Below are 16,641 nucleotides of genomic sequence, written 5' to 3' on the forward strand. Positions count from 1 at the left end.
TTTCACCCTTCAGCCTCAAAACGAACATATGGTAATTCATTTATTTGCTATTGATATTGATTTTGAACAGCATTGTGACGCTGTGTTGCCCAGAGGGTAAAGTGTGGCGCCCATACTCAACACTATCAATCTTCTATGCGGGGCCCTTCAAGTGAAAGCATCAAGACAATGGGCGTTCAAAGGCCAGAACTCTCTATTACGCTACAGGATGCGGGCCCCCCTTCGCTAAGAGTATCTCCAGGGGCCTCGCCTTTTGTCCCCCGATGTCCTGTTGACTCCTACTTGCACCGAGCGAAGATATATAAATAGGCGGACAATAACGGTTTAAAATGGAACACAATACGGGGCTGCATAGCTGTTTTTGTAGCACTACTTTTTATTGGCATTTTCCTTTGTGTCATGGGTTGATTCATAGGTTTTCCTCCATGTTTCGAACACGTGCACTGATTCAACAGCAGTCTTTTCTATTGTAGAAGTAGTAGTAGTAATAACAGCAGCACTAGTAGTGCAGCAGATAGTCACACAGTGGTTATGTAGGTCCATCTCATCGGCTGTAAAGGGTCACTTGCAATCATACCGACCGAGTATAGTAAAATAACATTTTCTTTGCAGTCATCAAGGCACAGCATTTGAAAGGATATTTCTGTACGAGACCAAAGCTCATCAGTGGTAAAAGTTCATTAGTTCATCATTTTCCAAAACGGATCCAAACGATGGTGTTTTGACATTTGCGTTACTGTTTGTGGTATAAAACTACCATTATCAACAAAAAGAAATAAATGTGCCAAATGTTCTTAATTGTTCTAAACAGTGACTGTATGTACAATTTACAAAAGCAGCTTTTGAAAAAAAGAAAAAAAAAAAAAAAAAGGACTCCACGAGGCTACATTGTTAAATTCTCTAGTTCTATCTGCCTACACTCAAAAAATATAAAAATGAGGACAGGGTAGCAGCAGCAAAGAGGGGACGGCGGCGTACGCGGTAAAGTTGTTGTTTCTTTTGGTTTGAGCCGTCGCACGGCTGGAAGTTTCCAGCAGGGTCCAGCAGACGGGAACGAGCGGGCGTATGTGAGAAGTTCCGGGGAGTGGCGTGGCTGGGCGTGGCGGGGCGGGCAGAACGGTCCAAGGGATCCGGGGTTCCGAAGGCGGGGGGAGGGGGAAGGTGGAGGGGGAGGAGTTGGGGGCTCTCAAGGCTGGAACACAAAGCAAACAGATGAGGAAAAAAACTAGGTCACCCAGCGCTTGGCCTGCCAGTGGGACAGAAGGGGGCCTCAATGTCTTAAATCAGGGCCAATGTGTCCCCACTCGTCCAGAGGCGCATGTGTAGTTCACTTAGCAGCTCCCTCCTAACAAGCCATGACAGGACTTGGGGGGGGGGGGGGGGGACAAAAACACTCGCCATTCCGTCAAATCCTGCTCGGTTGGCTCTTCCAGAGACTTCTCAACTAAAGCCCGAATATCTCCTGCAGCGTGCTGCATGGGCTTGGCATGCAGAGGAGGAAGCAGAGCCAGGCTTTGAAGATTATGATTATTATGATTATTATCATCATCATCATCATCATCATCATCGCCACTGCCTCAAGAGGAGGAAAAAAAAAAAAAAGATATTTTTGTTGTGGCTCCAGCTGAGCCCGTGGGCCTTTCCTGTGCTCATTGAAGCTGTTTGCAGATGGAGACTGCAGTGACGGATTCTGGTAAATAGCCCAAAATGCTTTTTCTTTCTCTCAGACCGAGCACATGGAAAATGCAGGGCCGTGTGTAACGGGAGGGACAGCCTTGTGTGCACACCAAGGTGAGCCAAGGGGAACATCCTTGTCTGTGTTTGTCTCCCCTATGGGGTTTATGGATTACAACTACATCACACGTAGACGATCTTGTGTGGAGGACGATGCTATGGAGGTATACGATTAAATCCGAAGAGGAAATTTCAAAATATTATAAAAGTTGGGCTCTGGATTGGATAAAATCTCAAATTAATGAGTACGGGTTGTCTTCTCGCTAAATCTCAATACAGTACGATACACATAAGACTTTTTATTCAATGTTTTTTTAACTGACGCTTATAATCTTTTAGCAGCACCAAGTGGTGAAGCAGGGGAACTGCAGCAAGGTAGGACAAGTTGTACCTGGATAGTCTCGGGTCACATCCTCCAACATTTAGGGCTGCAACTACTCATCCTCTTCCTCCTGTTGAAAAGATATAACTTAGTATATAATGCTGTATTGGCAAAATTCAGTTTAGATTAGTTTAGTTTGTTCTGTCAACATCAACAGATAAATTACTTTTGGCCATATACTGTATACTGGAGGGGAGACAAAGCAATGACAAAGCTTTTATTTCGATATAACAAAAAAAAAACAATTAAGTCTTATCGCAGCACTTCCCCTGATTGCTGTGCAACAAGAAGAGAGGTGTGTTGGAGGAACAGATTCTATTCCGATAAGAAAGCAACTCTACCTCCTCGGTTACATTTCCAGCAAAGACGGAGAGAGATTGGGTGCAGTGAGTTCAGGGCATGACGGGGTGTTAAGTTAGTGGTTGTGGTTAAAGGTCAGCCACAACATTAAAACCACTGACAGGTGGAGTGAGTAACATTGCTCATCTCGCTCCAATGGCACCTGTCAAGCGGGGGGATATATGAGGCGGCAAGTCAACAGTCAGTCCTTGAAGTTGATGTGTTGGAAGCAGGAAAAATGGGCAAGCGTAAGGATCTGAGTGACCTTGACAAGGAAAAAATTGTGATGGCTAGACGACTGGGTCAGAGCATCTCCAAAATGATAGGTCTTGTGCGGTGTTCCTGGTATGCAGTGGTTAGTACCTACCAAAAGTGGTCCAAGGAAGGACAACCTCTTAACCTGCGACAGGGTATGGACTCTTTGATGCACCAGGGAAGCAAAATTGAGCCTGTCTGGTCCGATCCCACAGAAGAGCTACTGTAGCACAAATGTCTGAAAAAGTTGATGCTGCTACGATAGAAAGGTGTCAGAACACACAGTGCGTCACAGCTTGCTGCGTATGCAGCTGTGTAGCTGCAGACCGGTCAGAGTGTCCATGCTGACACCTGTCCACCGCCAAAAGCGCCAGCAATGGGCATGTGAGCGTCAGAACTGGACCATGGAGCAATGGAAGAAGGTGGCCTGCTCTGATGAATCACATTTTTTTTCTACATCATGTGGATGGGCAGGTTCGGGGTCTGATCCAATCGAGCATCTGTGGGATGTGCGGGAACAACAAACTCGATCCACCTCACAACTTCCAGGACTTAAAGGATCTGCTGCTAACGTCTTGGTGCCAGATACCGCAGGACACCGTCAGAGGTCTTGTGGAGTCCATGCTACGACGGGGCAGAGCTGTTTTGGCGGCACGAGGGGGAGCTACACAATATTATTGGTAATTAGTGGTGGTTTTAATGTTGTGGCTGATCGGTGTCGATCGAAGGGGAAAAAATGGAATGCAGAGGCATTAAGAAGGGATCTTAGTAAAACATAAACGAGGAAATAAATGAAATACATTTGAAAAAAATTTAATCAAAAGTGGATCTCCGCAATCCAAGTGACAAACAGAAAAAAAACACATCCCCCCCCTCCTCTGGCCACCCGCAGAATGTTCCACACCATGCAAACAATAACACAGAGAATCCACAGTCTGAAAAAAAAATACCTCGGGAGCTTCAGCCTCGTCCTCGTCCTATGGATAACGGAGGAATAATAATTAGGGAGACAAAGCATTTGAGATTGAGCATTTGAAATGGAAAAAAAGGAAGAAATATATGCAACAGAGCTAACACATTGGTCCTTGTATATGGTTCCGCCAATGACTAAAAGCAAAAGGGGACGGGGGACGGGGGGACAAGGGGGACAGGGGGCGGGGGGGGGACAGGGCGGACAGGGGGTGAAGAAAGCACACTAAACTACCAATTGTATTTAAGTGACATGTTTTGGTCTTCGTCATGCATCACACAATCAGGCATCTCCAGATGGAAAGAGAGTTTAAAACCCATGCAGCAATTAGAGGAACTTCCATTTAGAAGGTCTATTGTTCCCTTTGTAAAATAAACAAAACATTTTTAAATAAACAAAACACACACACACACACACACACACACACACACACACACACACACACACACACACACACACACACACACACACACACACACACACACACACACACACACACACACACACACACACGATGCTAAAATAACCACAGGGAAACCACGGCACCGGTTCTCTCATCTCGCACCTGCAAAACAAAAGGTGTGGCCAGCTGGAAAATAGAAGATGTGGAGAGAAGAGGAGAGCGGTGCAAGGCAGAGTAGCGGTAAATGCGTGGCGTGGGAGAACCAATCTTTTCACACTGCAGCTTGTGTTTAATACTTTTATCTCGGGTGTAAGTGTAAGAGTAAGTGTAGGTTAGGTAAGGAAGGTTTCACAAGAATCGCCCCCCAAAAAAAACGTTTCATTCAAAGGAGAGTTGGCTTCCACGCATGTTTGGTCAAGTAACTTTCCAAAGAGTACCAATTCTGGGGTTAAGAGTGAGCAGTGTGAAAAGTGTGGTCTGGATGGGTTTTTTTGCGCGTGCGCCTGCATGTGCATTTTTGCACGCATGTGGAGCAGAATTGTGAGCGAAAGGGACTGTTTTTAAGGAGTAAGGAGTGTTGCTCTCTATCTTGGAATGCCTGGCTGGACCGGCTGCTCATCCAGCTGCGTGATTGACATTGCTCTCGGCATGACTGTTGGGCTTGACAATGAAAAAAAAATAAAAATAAAATACATAATGCAGCAGCATATCGCGTGTCAAACGGCTAACAATGAAAATGGATCAGGAATAGGATATTTTATGAATACAAATTGGACAACTTCCCGTAGTGTCATTTCCGTTCAATATTATGACACACTGCCATAAGATGTGAAAAAGAATATATAAGAAAAAAATAAAATAAAGAAATATAATGCATAAGAAAAATACCTGTATGTATGTATGTATGTATGTGTATATACTGTATATAACATTTATTTATTTAGTTTTTGATTTTATAGATTAAACTTGCAATTCCTCACAACTGCACTGGAAGGAACATCCCACCGTGTGGAATGGAATAAGGAATGACACGGTGAGCGAAGAAGGAATGTCTGAAAAGCAGGGGAGCAAGAGCGAGAGAAGCAGCACAACAGCAGGACAGACAAGGAGGGAGGCTGGGAGCGGTTTAAGAGCCGGGGGGGGGGGATCACGTGAATCTACCTCAAGCTGCCGTAGCTCTTCTTCTTCCTGGAAAGAACGACACAGAGCGCGTGAGAGGGGCGGAGGTGGGGACGGGACTATGCAGATGTGCAAGGGCGGGGTTGAATCTTCCGACGGACAACGGAAACTAGAGGGATGGATGAGGCTTGCAGGACACGGCAACCGGACTGGGAAAGAAACGGCGAGCGCGATGTTAACTTTGAGGGGGAGAGAGAAAGAGAGAGAGCGCGAGCGAGGGAGAGAGCGAGAGAGAGGAGGGGGACAATGGAGTGGAAAGGTGGTTGCTCGGGCGAAGGAGAAAACATTGAGGGTGAGAGAGAGAGAGAGAGAGAGAGAGGAGGGGGACAATGGAGTGATAAGGTGGTTGCTCGGGCGAAGGAGAAAACATTGAGGGCGAGAGAGAGAGAGAGAGAGAGAGAGAGAGAGCGAGAGAGAAGGAGGTTGTGAACGGTGGAGGCCTCGGGAGGGTGAACAATCATGATCTAAGGATGAGAGGGGACAGAGGATCATAGGCGGGGGGACGCTCCACACTCCTCCTCTCAATATGAAAAAGGAAAAAGGGGCAGAAAGGCTTTCCTGCTCTCCGCTGCAACAAACCCCACCCTCTCTGCGCGGAAAGGCCGTCGGCCGCCGACGCACAGTTACCTCTGACTGCAAATCCTCTTCCTCCTGAGGGGGAGCAAACCGAGAGATGGACAGAAGGGCACGAAGAGGTCAGAGGCCATGAGGTGTATGTGTGTGTGTGTGTGTGTGTGTGTGTGTGTGTGTGTGTGTGTGTGTGTGTGTGTGTGTGTGTGTGTGTGGTGTTGGGGGGGTCCATGAGTAGTTTTAAACACCAAGAAAGACGTCCGCTCTCAAACTCATGCAGCTACGAGGTGTGGATGATCAGTGTTTAATACATGCTGGTGTTTATATAAACATGGTGGAGTTTATACTAAAGCACATTGTTAAAATGCATCTATTGGTGCAAGGCCGCCCCAAAAAATACACTGTTAAAAATCAACTGTGAACTATGTGCCGTGGTCCAGAAGAGAAGGATTTTAGACTCATATCAAAGTGGATAGGTACCATGTGACCATTATTGTGAATAGGTACACTATTGACTGATGCGTATTGACTATTAATTCAAAACCTTTTTTGCCAACTTTTAACAACTGGAGGTATTTGAAAAATTTGTTCACAATCTTTTTTTGGTTTGCTCAATAATATCATATTTTTTTTAAAAATCGGAATTAAAAAATTTTTTTTTTAAAAGGTCTGCTTGTGGACTTGACAACAGTTTAATCTGCGTCTATAGCACATGTTTTATAGGACTGTATATTTCATTTTTGCGTGTGAAATTTTATTTTTCAGGTCTTTTTCATTTTTATCTTTTATTGTTTTTACTGTTATTTCTCGGTTATATCTGTATATGTACAGGTTATATCTGTATGTGTATATTGCCACATTTCCTTTGAAATATGAAATATGAAATATGCTGAGCTGCTGAGACAATTTCAATTTCCCTATGGAGATAAAGTATCTATCTTTCTATTGCATCTTGCAATCTACGCCATACATTCAAAAATACAATTTTTATTTCATTAAAAACCTCTGCTATGATCGAACACCAGGTATGGTTTCATTGGGGGACTTGGTGACATCAAATGTCATCAAGTCTAAAATGCACACAACAGGGAAAGGTCGACGTCTGATTAATTTACACAAAGCGCATTCTATTCCTGAGACCTGTGGAAAAAGGAAAACGGGGGGAAACAGGGGGGTGGGACCTGAAGATGCTTTTAGGTCTTTAGAGCCAAAGAGAGATCACACGGCAGCTACAAGCAACTTCAACAGAGAAGGATGAAGGTGGTTAGTTGTTAAGGAAAATAAAAGATGATTAAATGAATACCGCAGTCAATGGATGCAAAACAAACCACGACTATTAACAGCAGTCCCTCTGTTAGGGCACGGAACGGGAGCGACTACACTGCGCGGAAATACGTTTTAGGAAAGTCAAATGCCACGGCTAGAGGAGGTGGAACACGGCGGCTCAAAGAAGGTCTGTACCTCGGACATAGGCTGAGAGTCTTCGTCCTAAAACAGCAAAAGGAAGAAAAGTTAAAGGAAGATAAGCAGCCGACGGTTTCCTCACCCAATGCCTTACTGCTCTCCTGGAACATTGAGGGAAAGAGGAGCATTTAGTGGAATAAATACATTAAGTAAGGACTATGAAAAGTCAGTTTGGAATGTGAAGCAAAAAAATAAATCCATGTTTTACAATGCAGCAGTCGAAAACAAGCAACAGCACCCCATGTGGTGAAAAGACAAAGAAACCAAAAGGTTTGAGACATCTAAGTATGAGAAGCTATAAACTCTTTTTCCCAAAAGTTAATTTCAAACACTCAACCTTACGACCGACTATTTGTTTTGTCATCTGCTTGGGTTCATCATCCCGAACATTAATATTAATACCAATGAAATTGATGACAGCTTTGGTAAGCCATAGCTGGATATTTTTTCCGCGACGGTGGCGCAGGAGGTAGAGCGGGTCGTCCTGTAATCAGAGGGTTCCTGGTTCGATCGCCTGTTCCTCCTGGCAGCACGTCGAAGTGTCCTTGAGCAAGACACTGAGTGCACCTTGCATGGTTGTCGCTGCCATTGACGTATGTGTGAATGGGTTATTGTAAAGCGCTTTGAGTGGTCGCAAGACTGGAAAAGCGCTATGTAAGATGCAGTCCATTTACCATTTACCAATATAGCTGCCGGCAGCAATTCACGGGGTCCAGTTTAGTCGTGTTGGGTGAGTTTCACTGGTTCCCTGAAATACAGCACGATTTTCCGAGTTCACATTGAACGTCGCATGGGCTCCTCCCCAGTCTGTCGCCTCCTGGTTGCTCTTCTTGCGGCGCAACCACTATGCAGCCTACGCGGCGCAACCCTCCTGACTTTAGAACAACATTCCAGGTTTGCCTGTAAACCAGAACTTCTCATTGTTATAACTCACCGTGTTAAATGTGTGGAAATACGTGTGGAAATAGAGCTGCACTCTTAGTGACAGGTGGCCGTTTGGTGCCGTGTCGGGCACGTAATATATATGTCGAGTTTTTTCCTTGGAATAAATTTTCAGTAAGTTAAGTTTCCATGAAATACGAAAAACATTGTGGTATTTCGGTGAGTAATTACCATTGCATGGCTTCTATTTTTCAGATACCTCGCTGGATCTTGAACGCATCACTCAGTCACACGTTTCAGTGGTTTCCAGTGGACGCGATGACTAATTTTTTATTCTATTTTTCATTTATCCAGCAGAGAAATGTGGACCACGGATTGAAAATATCAATCGAACAGATCTACTCACATCTACCAGGTAAGAAGCTATATAAATATACACAAAAATCGATAGTTTGGTAACGTCGAAAGACTACAGAATGACCGAGTCCATGATGCACACTGGACACGGTCCAACTGGACATTCTCAATCTGCGTCTGTACATTTATAGTAAATAATATGATGATGTCATTAAGCGTCTGACTGTAAATCCCATCTCGTTCATTTAAGAACGAGACGCGTAGCATGTCAGTTAACCAAGACCAACTGAATATTTTGGGTCAATGTTTTTTGGTTTTTCACTAATATCTGCTCCATATGGGGATCAATTTGGATGAAAGTTAAACCACGAGATCCTTGTGACATTGCGGTTTAAACGACACCTCAACCGTAGGTTATGCCAATGTATGTCTTCTAGATAGTTATCCCCACGTTGGACACCCGGGAGACAAAGCCAATGCATTTCATGCTCAAAAAATTTTGGCATGGAATGCATTGGCTTGTCTCTGATCGATCTAAATTTGGTCGGTTTTCAACTAATATCTAATCAGTATGTGTATTGATTTGGATTAAATATCACGAGATGTTTCTGAAAGCACAGTTCAAACGAGATGTCAACCGTGTTCGTGTGTTATGCTGAAGTTGGTGTTCAAGATAGTTTTAGGCTTCAAATTTAGAGAATTTTTGCCCGAACAAGGGGGCCCTATGGGCTAGATCCCTAATAATAATAATAATAATAATAATAATAATAATAATAATAATAAACTACAGATATAGAAATATTCTTCCTCAAACGACAATGCATTTATATGCATTCCCTGTCACATTTTGGATCGACTTGGGAAACATACATGAGGTCATCTGGACTCAATGCAGAGACTATCGGCAATAGCGGCTTCTGTGGATTTGTCTTAATAACATAACATAACATTTGCCTCAGAAAGAAAATCGAAGGACAGGTTGTTTCCGTGTTTTTTTTTTTTTTTTTGCTTTTTTGTTACCTTGTCTTCGTCTGCTTCTTCCTGTTGAAGACAAAGAGAAGTAAGGGGCAACGTTCAAATGCAGTCTGGCAAGATAAAGACGTGCCATCGACACTGAATATTGAGAAAACCTACCTCGGCTTCTTCGTCCTCCTCTATGCGGGCCTTCTGGCGGGAGAGTGGAAAGAGTGCGTTAGACTCCAGTTTGAGGGTGCAGAATAAATGACACTGAAATGCTTTGACAACCACAGATCAGATGCATGGAACCAAGGAAAGATTTCCAGGTTAATGTTGGTGGGATGGTCAAGAACACGGCCATGGGACAAAAGGTAGAAGAGACTGCAAACGGAAGGTGAATCGTAAACAACACACATCCACAGTTAATGGTGAGTACGGAAAGGTCCGATGGGAGCGATGGGACGAATGGAAACGGGAACGTTAATGGTGCGTGTGGAGCGGAGGAAGGGACGGCGTCAAAAAGGAAAAGGACAACGTTGCAGGACCAAAGGAGGGATGGAGGGTGGAGGATGAAGAGTGAGTGCACAGCAGGGGATCCTGGGTAAGGGGGTGATTACAGAGTCCTCCGTCTCTTCCGCCGCCTCCTCTGCCGCCGTCTCTCCTTCTTCTGCCGTCTCTCCTTCTTCCCCTTCCTTCGCGTGCGTGTCGCCGTTACGCTCCCCCACGGGAACCTCCTCCCTCTGAAGTGAAAAAAAATGCACTCAACAACTTTCCATTCCGGAAGACGTCGAGGAGAATGGTTTGGTTGAAGTAGTTATGGTACGTCTGCTGGGGAAGGCATATACTGTATGCGTCCTCCGCTGAAAAGACACGTTTTAAGGCTCGAGGATCTGGAAACCCTGGCAAGGCAATGGGGACCGAATCTAGAAGAGGAATGTCCGGGATGAAGGAATTTCATTGGTTTTTCATTTTTGGAATGGTTCATAGTGAATAAAGCAAGTAAAGGAAGCTCGTATGTAAGGGCAAAAAATGACTCGAAAGTCTGAATCAAGAGTGTCCATGAAATAACTGGCCGACCGTTCTAAAGGTAATTATGATCACAAAACACATGCTTTATGTGCATAAATAATGTTTGTTTGTTTGGGGTTTTTTATAGGTAAGACTTTTTAAGTGTTTTTATGCCTATTTTGCTCCATATATTGATTAATGATGTGCACCGATCCGCCCCAAAATTAAAACCACTGATAGGTGAAGTGAATAACATCAAGGGGTGGGATAGACGACTGGGTCAGAGCATCTCCAAAACAACAGGCCTTGTGGGGTGTTCCTGAGATGCAGTGGTTAGTACCTACCAAAAGCGGTCCAAGGAAGGACAACCAGTGAACCGGCGACAGGGTCATGGCGCCCAAGGCTCATTGACGCACGTGAGGAGTGAAGTGTAGCCCGTCTGGTCAGATCCCACAGAAGAGCTGCTAACTAACCAGCACAAATAGCTGAAAAGGTTAACGCTGCTATGATAGAAAGGTGTCAGAACACACATCACAGCTCGCTGTGTATGAGGCCGCGTAGCCGCAGACCAGTGAGAGTGCCCATTCTGACCCCTGTCCACCGCCAAAAGCGCCGAGGATCGGCACATGAGCGTCAGAACTGGACCATGGAGCAAAGGGAAGAAGGTGGCCTGATGAATCATGTTTTCTTCTACATCATGTGGATGGGCAGGATTAGGGTCCGATCTGATGGAGCATCTGTGGGATGTGCTGGAACAACAAACCCGATCCACCTCACAACTTCAAGTTCGAGTTCAAAGTCAAGGTCAGGAGATTATTTGTCACACACATATACATACGGTCATACATACAGTATATGCAGTGGAATGTCATCACATCAGGTGATCACGCACAATAAGCTCTATAAGCTCTAAAAAAACTAAAATGTGCGTATTCGATACAAGGCACTCGTGCAGGCGGCATCAAGGGCCGGCGCCAAAATCGCACTTCTGGGTTCGATAATAGATAGAGAGAGAGAGGGAGGGAGAGAGAGAGATGGATATCAAGATATATTGCTTCTGCCCCTGGAGTCACCTCTTCTGTACTCTCTTGACTTTCATCACCATTACAAGTCTGAACAACAAATGTTCATTTCTGACCTCATACACCCAAAATAATTGGAGAATTACCCTGTAAACACGTAGGTGGACACACACACACACACACACACACACACCGCCAGCATCTGCCTCACACACTCCCATTACATCTTTATATTTTTCATGTTCATTTTTAGATAGCTCATCAGAGTTGGTAATCTCGGTAAAAATCAACAGCAGTCAGAGGGTTCTGCTGCTGTACCTCTCCTTCCCCTACTGCCTCCTCCTCTCCTTTTCTATCTCCACCCTCTCCGTCCCCTTGCTCTATCTCCTCCCTCTTCCGTCTGTTCCCTCCTCCATCTCCTCCCCCTTTTTCCTTCTCTTTCTCAGTGGAATTCCAGACGTGGTCTGCTGAGTCAGCTCCAGCATTTTCCCAAACTCCTACAGTGCGATGGTGGTATAGTGGTGAGCATAGCTGCCTTCCAAGCAGTTGACCCGGGTTCGATTCCCGGCCATCGCAAAGCCTGTCTTTTTTTTTTGTTTGTCTATTAACTTTATCTTTTCCCTCTGATGATTCAGGACACTTAACTTCCAGGACTTAAAGGATCTGCTGCTCACGTCTTGGTGCCAGACACCACAGGACACCTTCAGAGGTCTTGTGGAGTCCATGCCTCACGGGTCAGAGCTGTTTTGGCGGCACGAGGGGGAGCTACACTATATTAGTGGTGGTTTAAATGTTGCGGCTGATCGATGCACTGGATATATGTGTATATGTAGTAATAATGTAGTAATAATTCATATTTAAACCCTATATACCCATAATAATAATTAATCCTGTGCATAGTATTGCATTTTGCATATTAAAATAGGAAACCCAACAAAACCGTACTGTATGACATGAAAGAATATGACGCTTGCTCCATTTGGGTGCATAAATGGAATGTCATTTGTCCTAACGATGAATAAACACTGAGAGAAGTGAAAGTCACTCAGGCATGCAACACAATGATTATCTACGTTCCAGGGCAGGTCTTTCTTTGTTGCCTTACGGGATATTAAGACTTCATTAATAGTCAACGGGGGAAGGGGTTGTTAGAGGATACCGGGGTGATGGAAGGAATGATAAACAGAGAAATAGTATGATTATGAAAGAGAAATGTAAATCCGGAAGGAATTACTAGTGACTCATCCGAGTTTCCCTCTGCATGCGTTTCTTCCTTGGTGTGCGTCCCGTTCTCCACGACGCAAGACTTTTCAGCCTGCATCGCTTCCTGTGGAGAAAATGCACGGTCAAACGCAAACATGTGGACACAGAAACGAGCGGGATCTCAAAGCTGGGTCTCAGAAATTGGTCCCAAATTGCCTAATTGACCAGAAGAACCCCCATCACAAAGGATTTGTCTATTTGATCCGGACTCGCTGGATGCTTCTCTTATAGCGCCACAAAGGCTTATGCATTTTTACAGTTTTTTATTACAGTGATTATGTCATTAGAAATCAATAATTGTTTAACTGAGATGTCTTATTTCCAGGTAATCGATTGCTGCACGTCCCAAAAACACATTCTGCACAACCAGCCTTTGCTTAACTATCAACGATGCCAGACACAAAACATGAACTTAACTATTTCGTTCAAAATCGACAATACCGTCCTGACATTTAAACAGGGAAACATTTCATCCAGGTTAATTCAAATTTGAAGATACCCTTGCATGAAATATTTGGCAACACATGAATACTGGCTTCAGTGAATTGTAAAAGGGGCAAGAGTTCCGACCTTGGACCCTGGAGGTGGGGGCAGTCCGAGGAAGGCGTACACTGAATTGTCCTCCTTGGCATTGAAGAACGTTTCATAGTCCTGCATTAAAAAAATAAAAAAAATTTAAAAAAACACTATGTGGTGTGGGGATGGTCTGGTTTGAGCAGCCACACCTGACCTGGATCTAGGTGATTGGGATCAGAGTGGCTGCATACCTGTTGCTCGTCGGTTGGTCTGACGAGCAGCAGGTAAAACCCCCATCCACACACACACTCAAGATAGGAGCCCGTGTCATGACATGTGTCTATCTGCTCCTGGGCTAATTTCAGCAGGCCCGCTCTCTACAATAAACTGGTGTTTACAACCCACCGGTCTTCTGTGCCTCTGTGCCGGAGGGCCCTGAAAACGCCAATTAGGTGGCGTGTGGTCGGCCAAACTGCCGCACTGGCATCTGTTACAGAGACTCTCCAGCACGGGGAAGGGACACAGAGGGGCCGTCCGAAGAGAGCCGTGGAGCCACCAGCTGGTCAACGGGTGGCCCCAGCACCAACCCTCTCCCGATTGGCAACAGCAGCACCTAGGGTGTCCGGCAGAGGACCGGGGGAGAGGCAGGTGCAGCAACCACCACAGGTAACCGCTGGCAGCTAGCTTCTCCGCCCAGCAGCCACCACCCGGGACCATCCAGCAGCCCAGCAGCCAGGCCACCCCTCCAAGCAGCCGACGCGACAGCCAAGACCGGCCACGCCTTTACCAGCAAACATAGCCACTCGAGGTCCCACGCTCCAGATGACAGGAGGGGAGTCTGCGTCGTCGCCCTGAGAGAAGGAAGCCAGTCGACCGTGGTGTTCCGGGGAACACCATTCTCGCTGGCCTCAGTTTGCTGTCGGGGGGGGTATGTGGTGTGGGGATGGACTGGTTTGAGCAGCCACACCTGACCTGGATCTAGGTGATTGGGATCAGTGTGGCCGCATCCCCGTTGCGCGTTGGTTGGTCTAACGAGCAACAGGTAAAACCCCCATAGGAGCCCGTGTCATGACATGTGTCTATCTGCTCCTGGCCAATACCAGCTGACTCAAAAAGCCTCACCCCACAGTAGCTCTCCTCATTGAAGATCTGAGGGGGCAGAGGGATGCCGTTGGACGGCTTCATGTCCTCTGGAACGTTCTGCCTCATCCACATGCGGTTGTCCTCATTGCAGGCGATGTCCAGCGGAGTGTACTCCACTTTGAGAGTCTCCAGGAAGCCGACCACGTCCTGCTGCTTCTTCTTGATCTGGGAGGCGGGGGGAGGTAAACGAGAGGTCATGCGCTGCAAAGGTATATTGTAAAATACTGTCTACGACTTGACAGTATTGTTTGCAACGTGTAGGTCAGGATCAGTTGGACAACTGCTGAATTGGGCAGTAAAACATGGAGTGGGGGTATGATTCACATTAATAGAACATTGGTTCTGGAAGAGACTTCGTCAGACCACTTCAATGGAGCAGATAACGGGAACTTGAACTCGGCCGCTATTCAGACTAAACAAAGACGAGTGTGTAAGCGGAGGGTGAATCTTTTTTAAGAGGTTGCTGTTGCGGGTTTGGTATGTGATCTCAGGCGCTGAAGACATTTTGAGGAAGGTGTGAAAAGCATTTCACGGAATCACAAATAATCCCACACGATTATACTGTAGACGGCAATCATGAAATCATCAGCAAACATGGGGACATGGTAAATCTGTGTATCTACTGACAACTTGTGGGGACAAGCTTAAGAACCAGTAGGCACTAATATTAGTGATGTAAGAGTCGCGAACGATTCGGTCGCAGCGAACGAGTCTTTTAAATGAATCGGGAGTCGGCAGCCACTCCGGCAACAGTCGTTCTGTTTGTGTGGTTCGTGGATCTGTAACAGCAGCAAGGCACAGAGGCGTTCACCGAGTCTGCACCTTGATTCGAACGGACGAAAATGACATAGAGAACCCCGTGCACAACTGAGTTGTACCAACCGAATCAAATGGAAGAAGAGCTGGAAAAATGGAACAAATCTTTCTACTGAGTGACTCGTCTGGAAACGAATAAAAAACAAAACTGAAAACAGCGGAACCTTTCATCGCTCACTGTTATTAGAAAGTTCATGGTGAATCCTTACCGCAGTGGATCCAGATGCGGTGGCAAGAAACACTTTGATGACCATTTTGTTGCGGTGCGTTTGGTAATTAGTGGGGAAGCAACAGGCTCTGCGAGCTCCGGGGTGAAGGACTGTCCGCACCGCTCAGGCTATTTCTGTCTGCCAGACTCCATCCCTGCAGGATTGGAGGGTTCGTTCCTCTCAGGGTGCGACACCGCCCGGGTGATTGGCAACCTCAGCTGTCCGTCGCCCCGAAGTCACTTTGCGGTTGCGTGCAAAGTGCATATATGGACAGAAATAGACACCGACTGGATCCGTGCTCAACGTCCAACTGCCCACGGAGACAGTAATAGCACGGTCTGACGGTGTTTACAGGCGACATAACGATAGATCGGCAATATGCAATAAATCGAAATATTAACAACAACAACAACAAAATATATCGGAAATATAGAGCATATACAGTTAACCTGAAAAATAACTTTTTTATAAAATGGCAATACACAATAAACCTACAAATGAACAAAAAAAAAAAATTGAAACTACGGCAATATACAATAAACCTATAAATTAACTGACGTTTTGAAAAGTGTACCACATACAATATATCCATTATTGCAAAGATTCCATTATTACTGTAGCTGTTTGGATCATTTTTGCCCTCCCCACACTGATGCTCGCAGTGGTTTGATAGGGAACTACTTTCACGCTTTTTTTTTTTTTGCCACTTCCTGAACTCCCTCCTTTCTCCTTTTACAACGTTTCCCATCGCCCCTTTCTCCCAGAGAGTGCCATACGTTACCAAGGCAACCAAAATGCCTTTTCGGGAAAGGAAACCTTGGGTATATTAAAAAAAAAAACCAAAAAAAAAAAACCCACTACACGCACCTAAGTGAACCCATAATACACACAGAGAGTAGTAAAGACGGAGCTGAATACCAAGGCCTCTAAATGCCTAAATTCCTTAGGCTTCTTATTACATGTTGGACACTCTTAAAGATGTCATCCGCAAGATTATTTTGTTAAAGGAAATCCATGGTAGATATTTGTCTCGTATTTATTTAGCTGATACTTTATAAGAAACAACCGTTCCATGTTTTTTTCTGATTCATGCTATTGTAGTTATTTATCTATGATCTGCTCTATGTGCTCTTTACATTGTTGGTGGCGGGGTCTGCGCATGTGCCAGAAGT

General features: G+C 45.3%; 1 protein-coding gene across 14 annotated transcripts; it reads right to left on the reverse strand.

Moving 5' to 3' along the window:
- Positions 1-356: 356 nt before the first annotated feature.
- sh3bgr (SH3 domain binding glutamate-rich protein) lies at positions 357-15,623 on the reverse strand. 14 transcript variants are annotated; one of them, XM_080006845.1, is made up of 13 exons: positions 15,470-15,623; positions 14,424-14,609; positions 13,356-13,436; positions 12,757-12,849; positions 10,110-10,232; positions 9,670-9,699; positions 9,556-9,576; positions 7,294-7,320; positions 5,890-5,913; positions 5,245-5,271; positions 3,661-3,687; positions 2,126-2,186; positions 357-1,192 (listed from the first exon to the last, which is right to left on the reverse strand). In XM_080006845.1, the coding sequence occupies exons 1-12, from the start codon at positions 15,512-15,514 to the stop codon at positions 2,169-2,171; spliced, it is 702 nt and encodes a 233-aa protein (XP_079862971.1). In that variant the 5' UTR covers positions 15,515-15,623; the 3' UTR covers positions 357-1,192; positions 2,126-2,168. The 14 variants fall into 14 exon arrangements, with proteins under 14 accessions (XP_079862971.1, XP_079862965.1, XP_079862978.1 ...); XM_080006839.1 differs by having other exon boundaries at positions 9,670-9,702; XM_080006852.1 differs by lacking the exon at positions 12,757-12,849 and having other exon boundaries at positions 9,670-9,702.
- Between the last annotated feature and the right edge of the window lie 1,018 nt (positions 15,624-16,641).

The sequence above is a fragment of the Zeus faber genome (assembly GCF_960531495.2).
Source record: "Zeus faber genome assembly, chromosome: 9".
NCBI classification, from domain to species: Eukaryota; Metazoa; Chordata; class Actinopteri; order Zeiformes; family Zeidae; genus Zeus; species Zeus faber.

Bases quoted from the DNA above. Each gene is read 5' to 3' on its own strand.
- sh3bgr (XM_080006839.1), bottom strand. From the start codon at position 15,514: ATGGTCATCAAAGTGTTTCTTGCCACCGCATCTGGATCCACTGCG. The intron at 13,437-14,423 runs GTGAGGCTTTTT...TTTTTAATGCAG, and splicing joins ATGAGGAGAGCTACTGTGGG to GACTATGAAACGTTCTTCAA. The intron at 5,272-5,889 runs GTAACTGTGCGT...CGTTCTTTCCAG, and splicing joins AAGAGGATTTGCAGTCAGAG to GAAGAAGAAGAGCTACGGCA.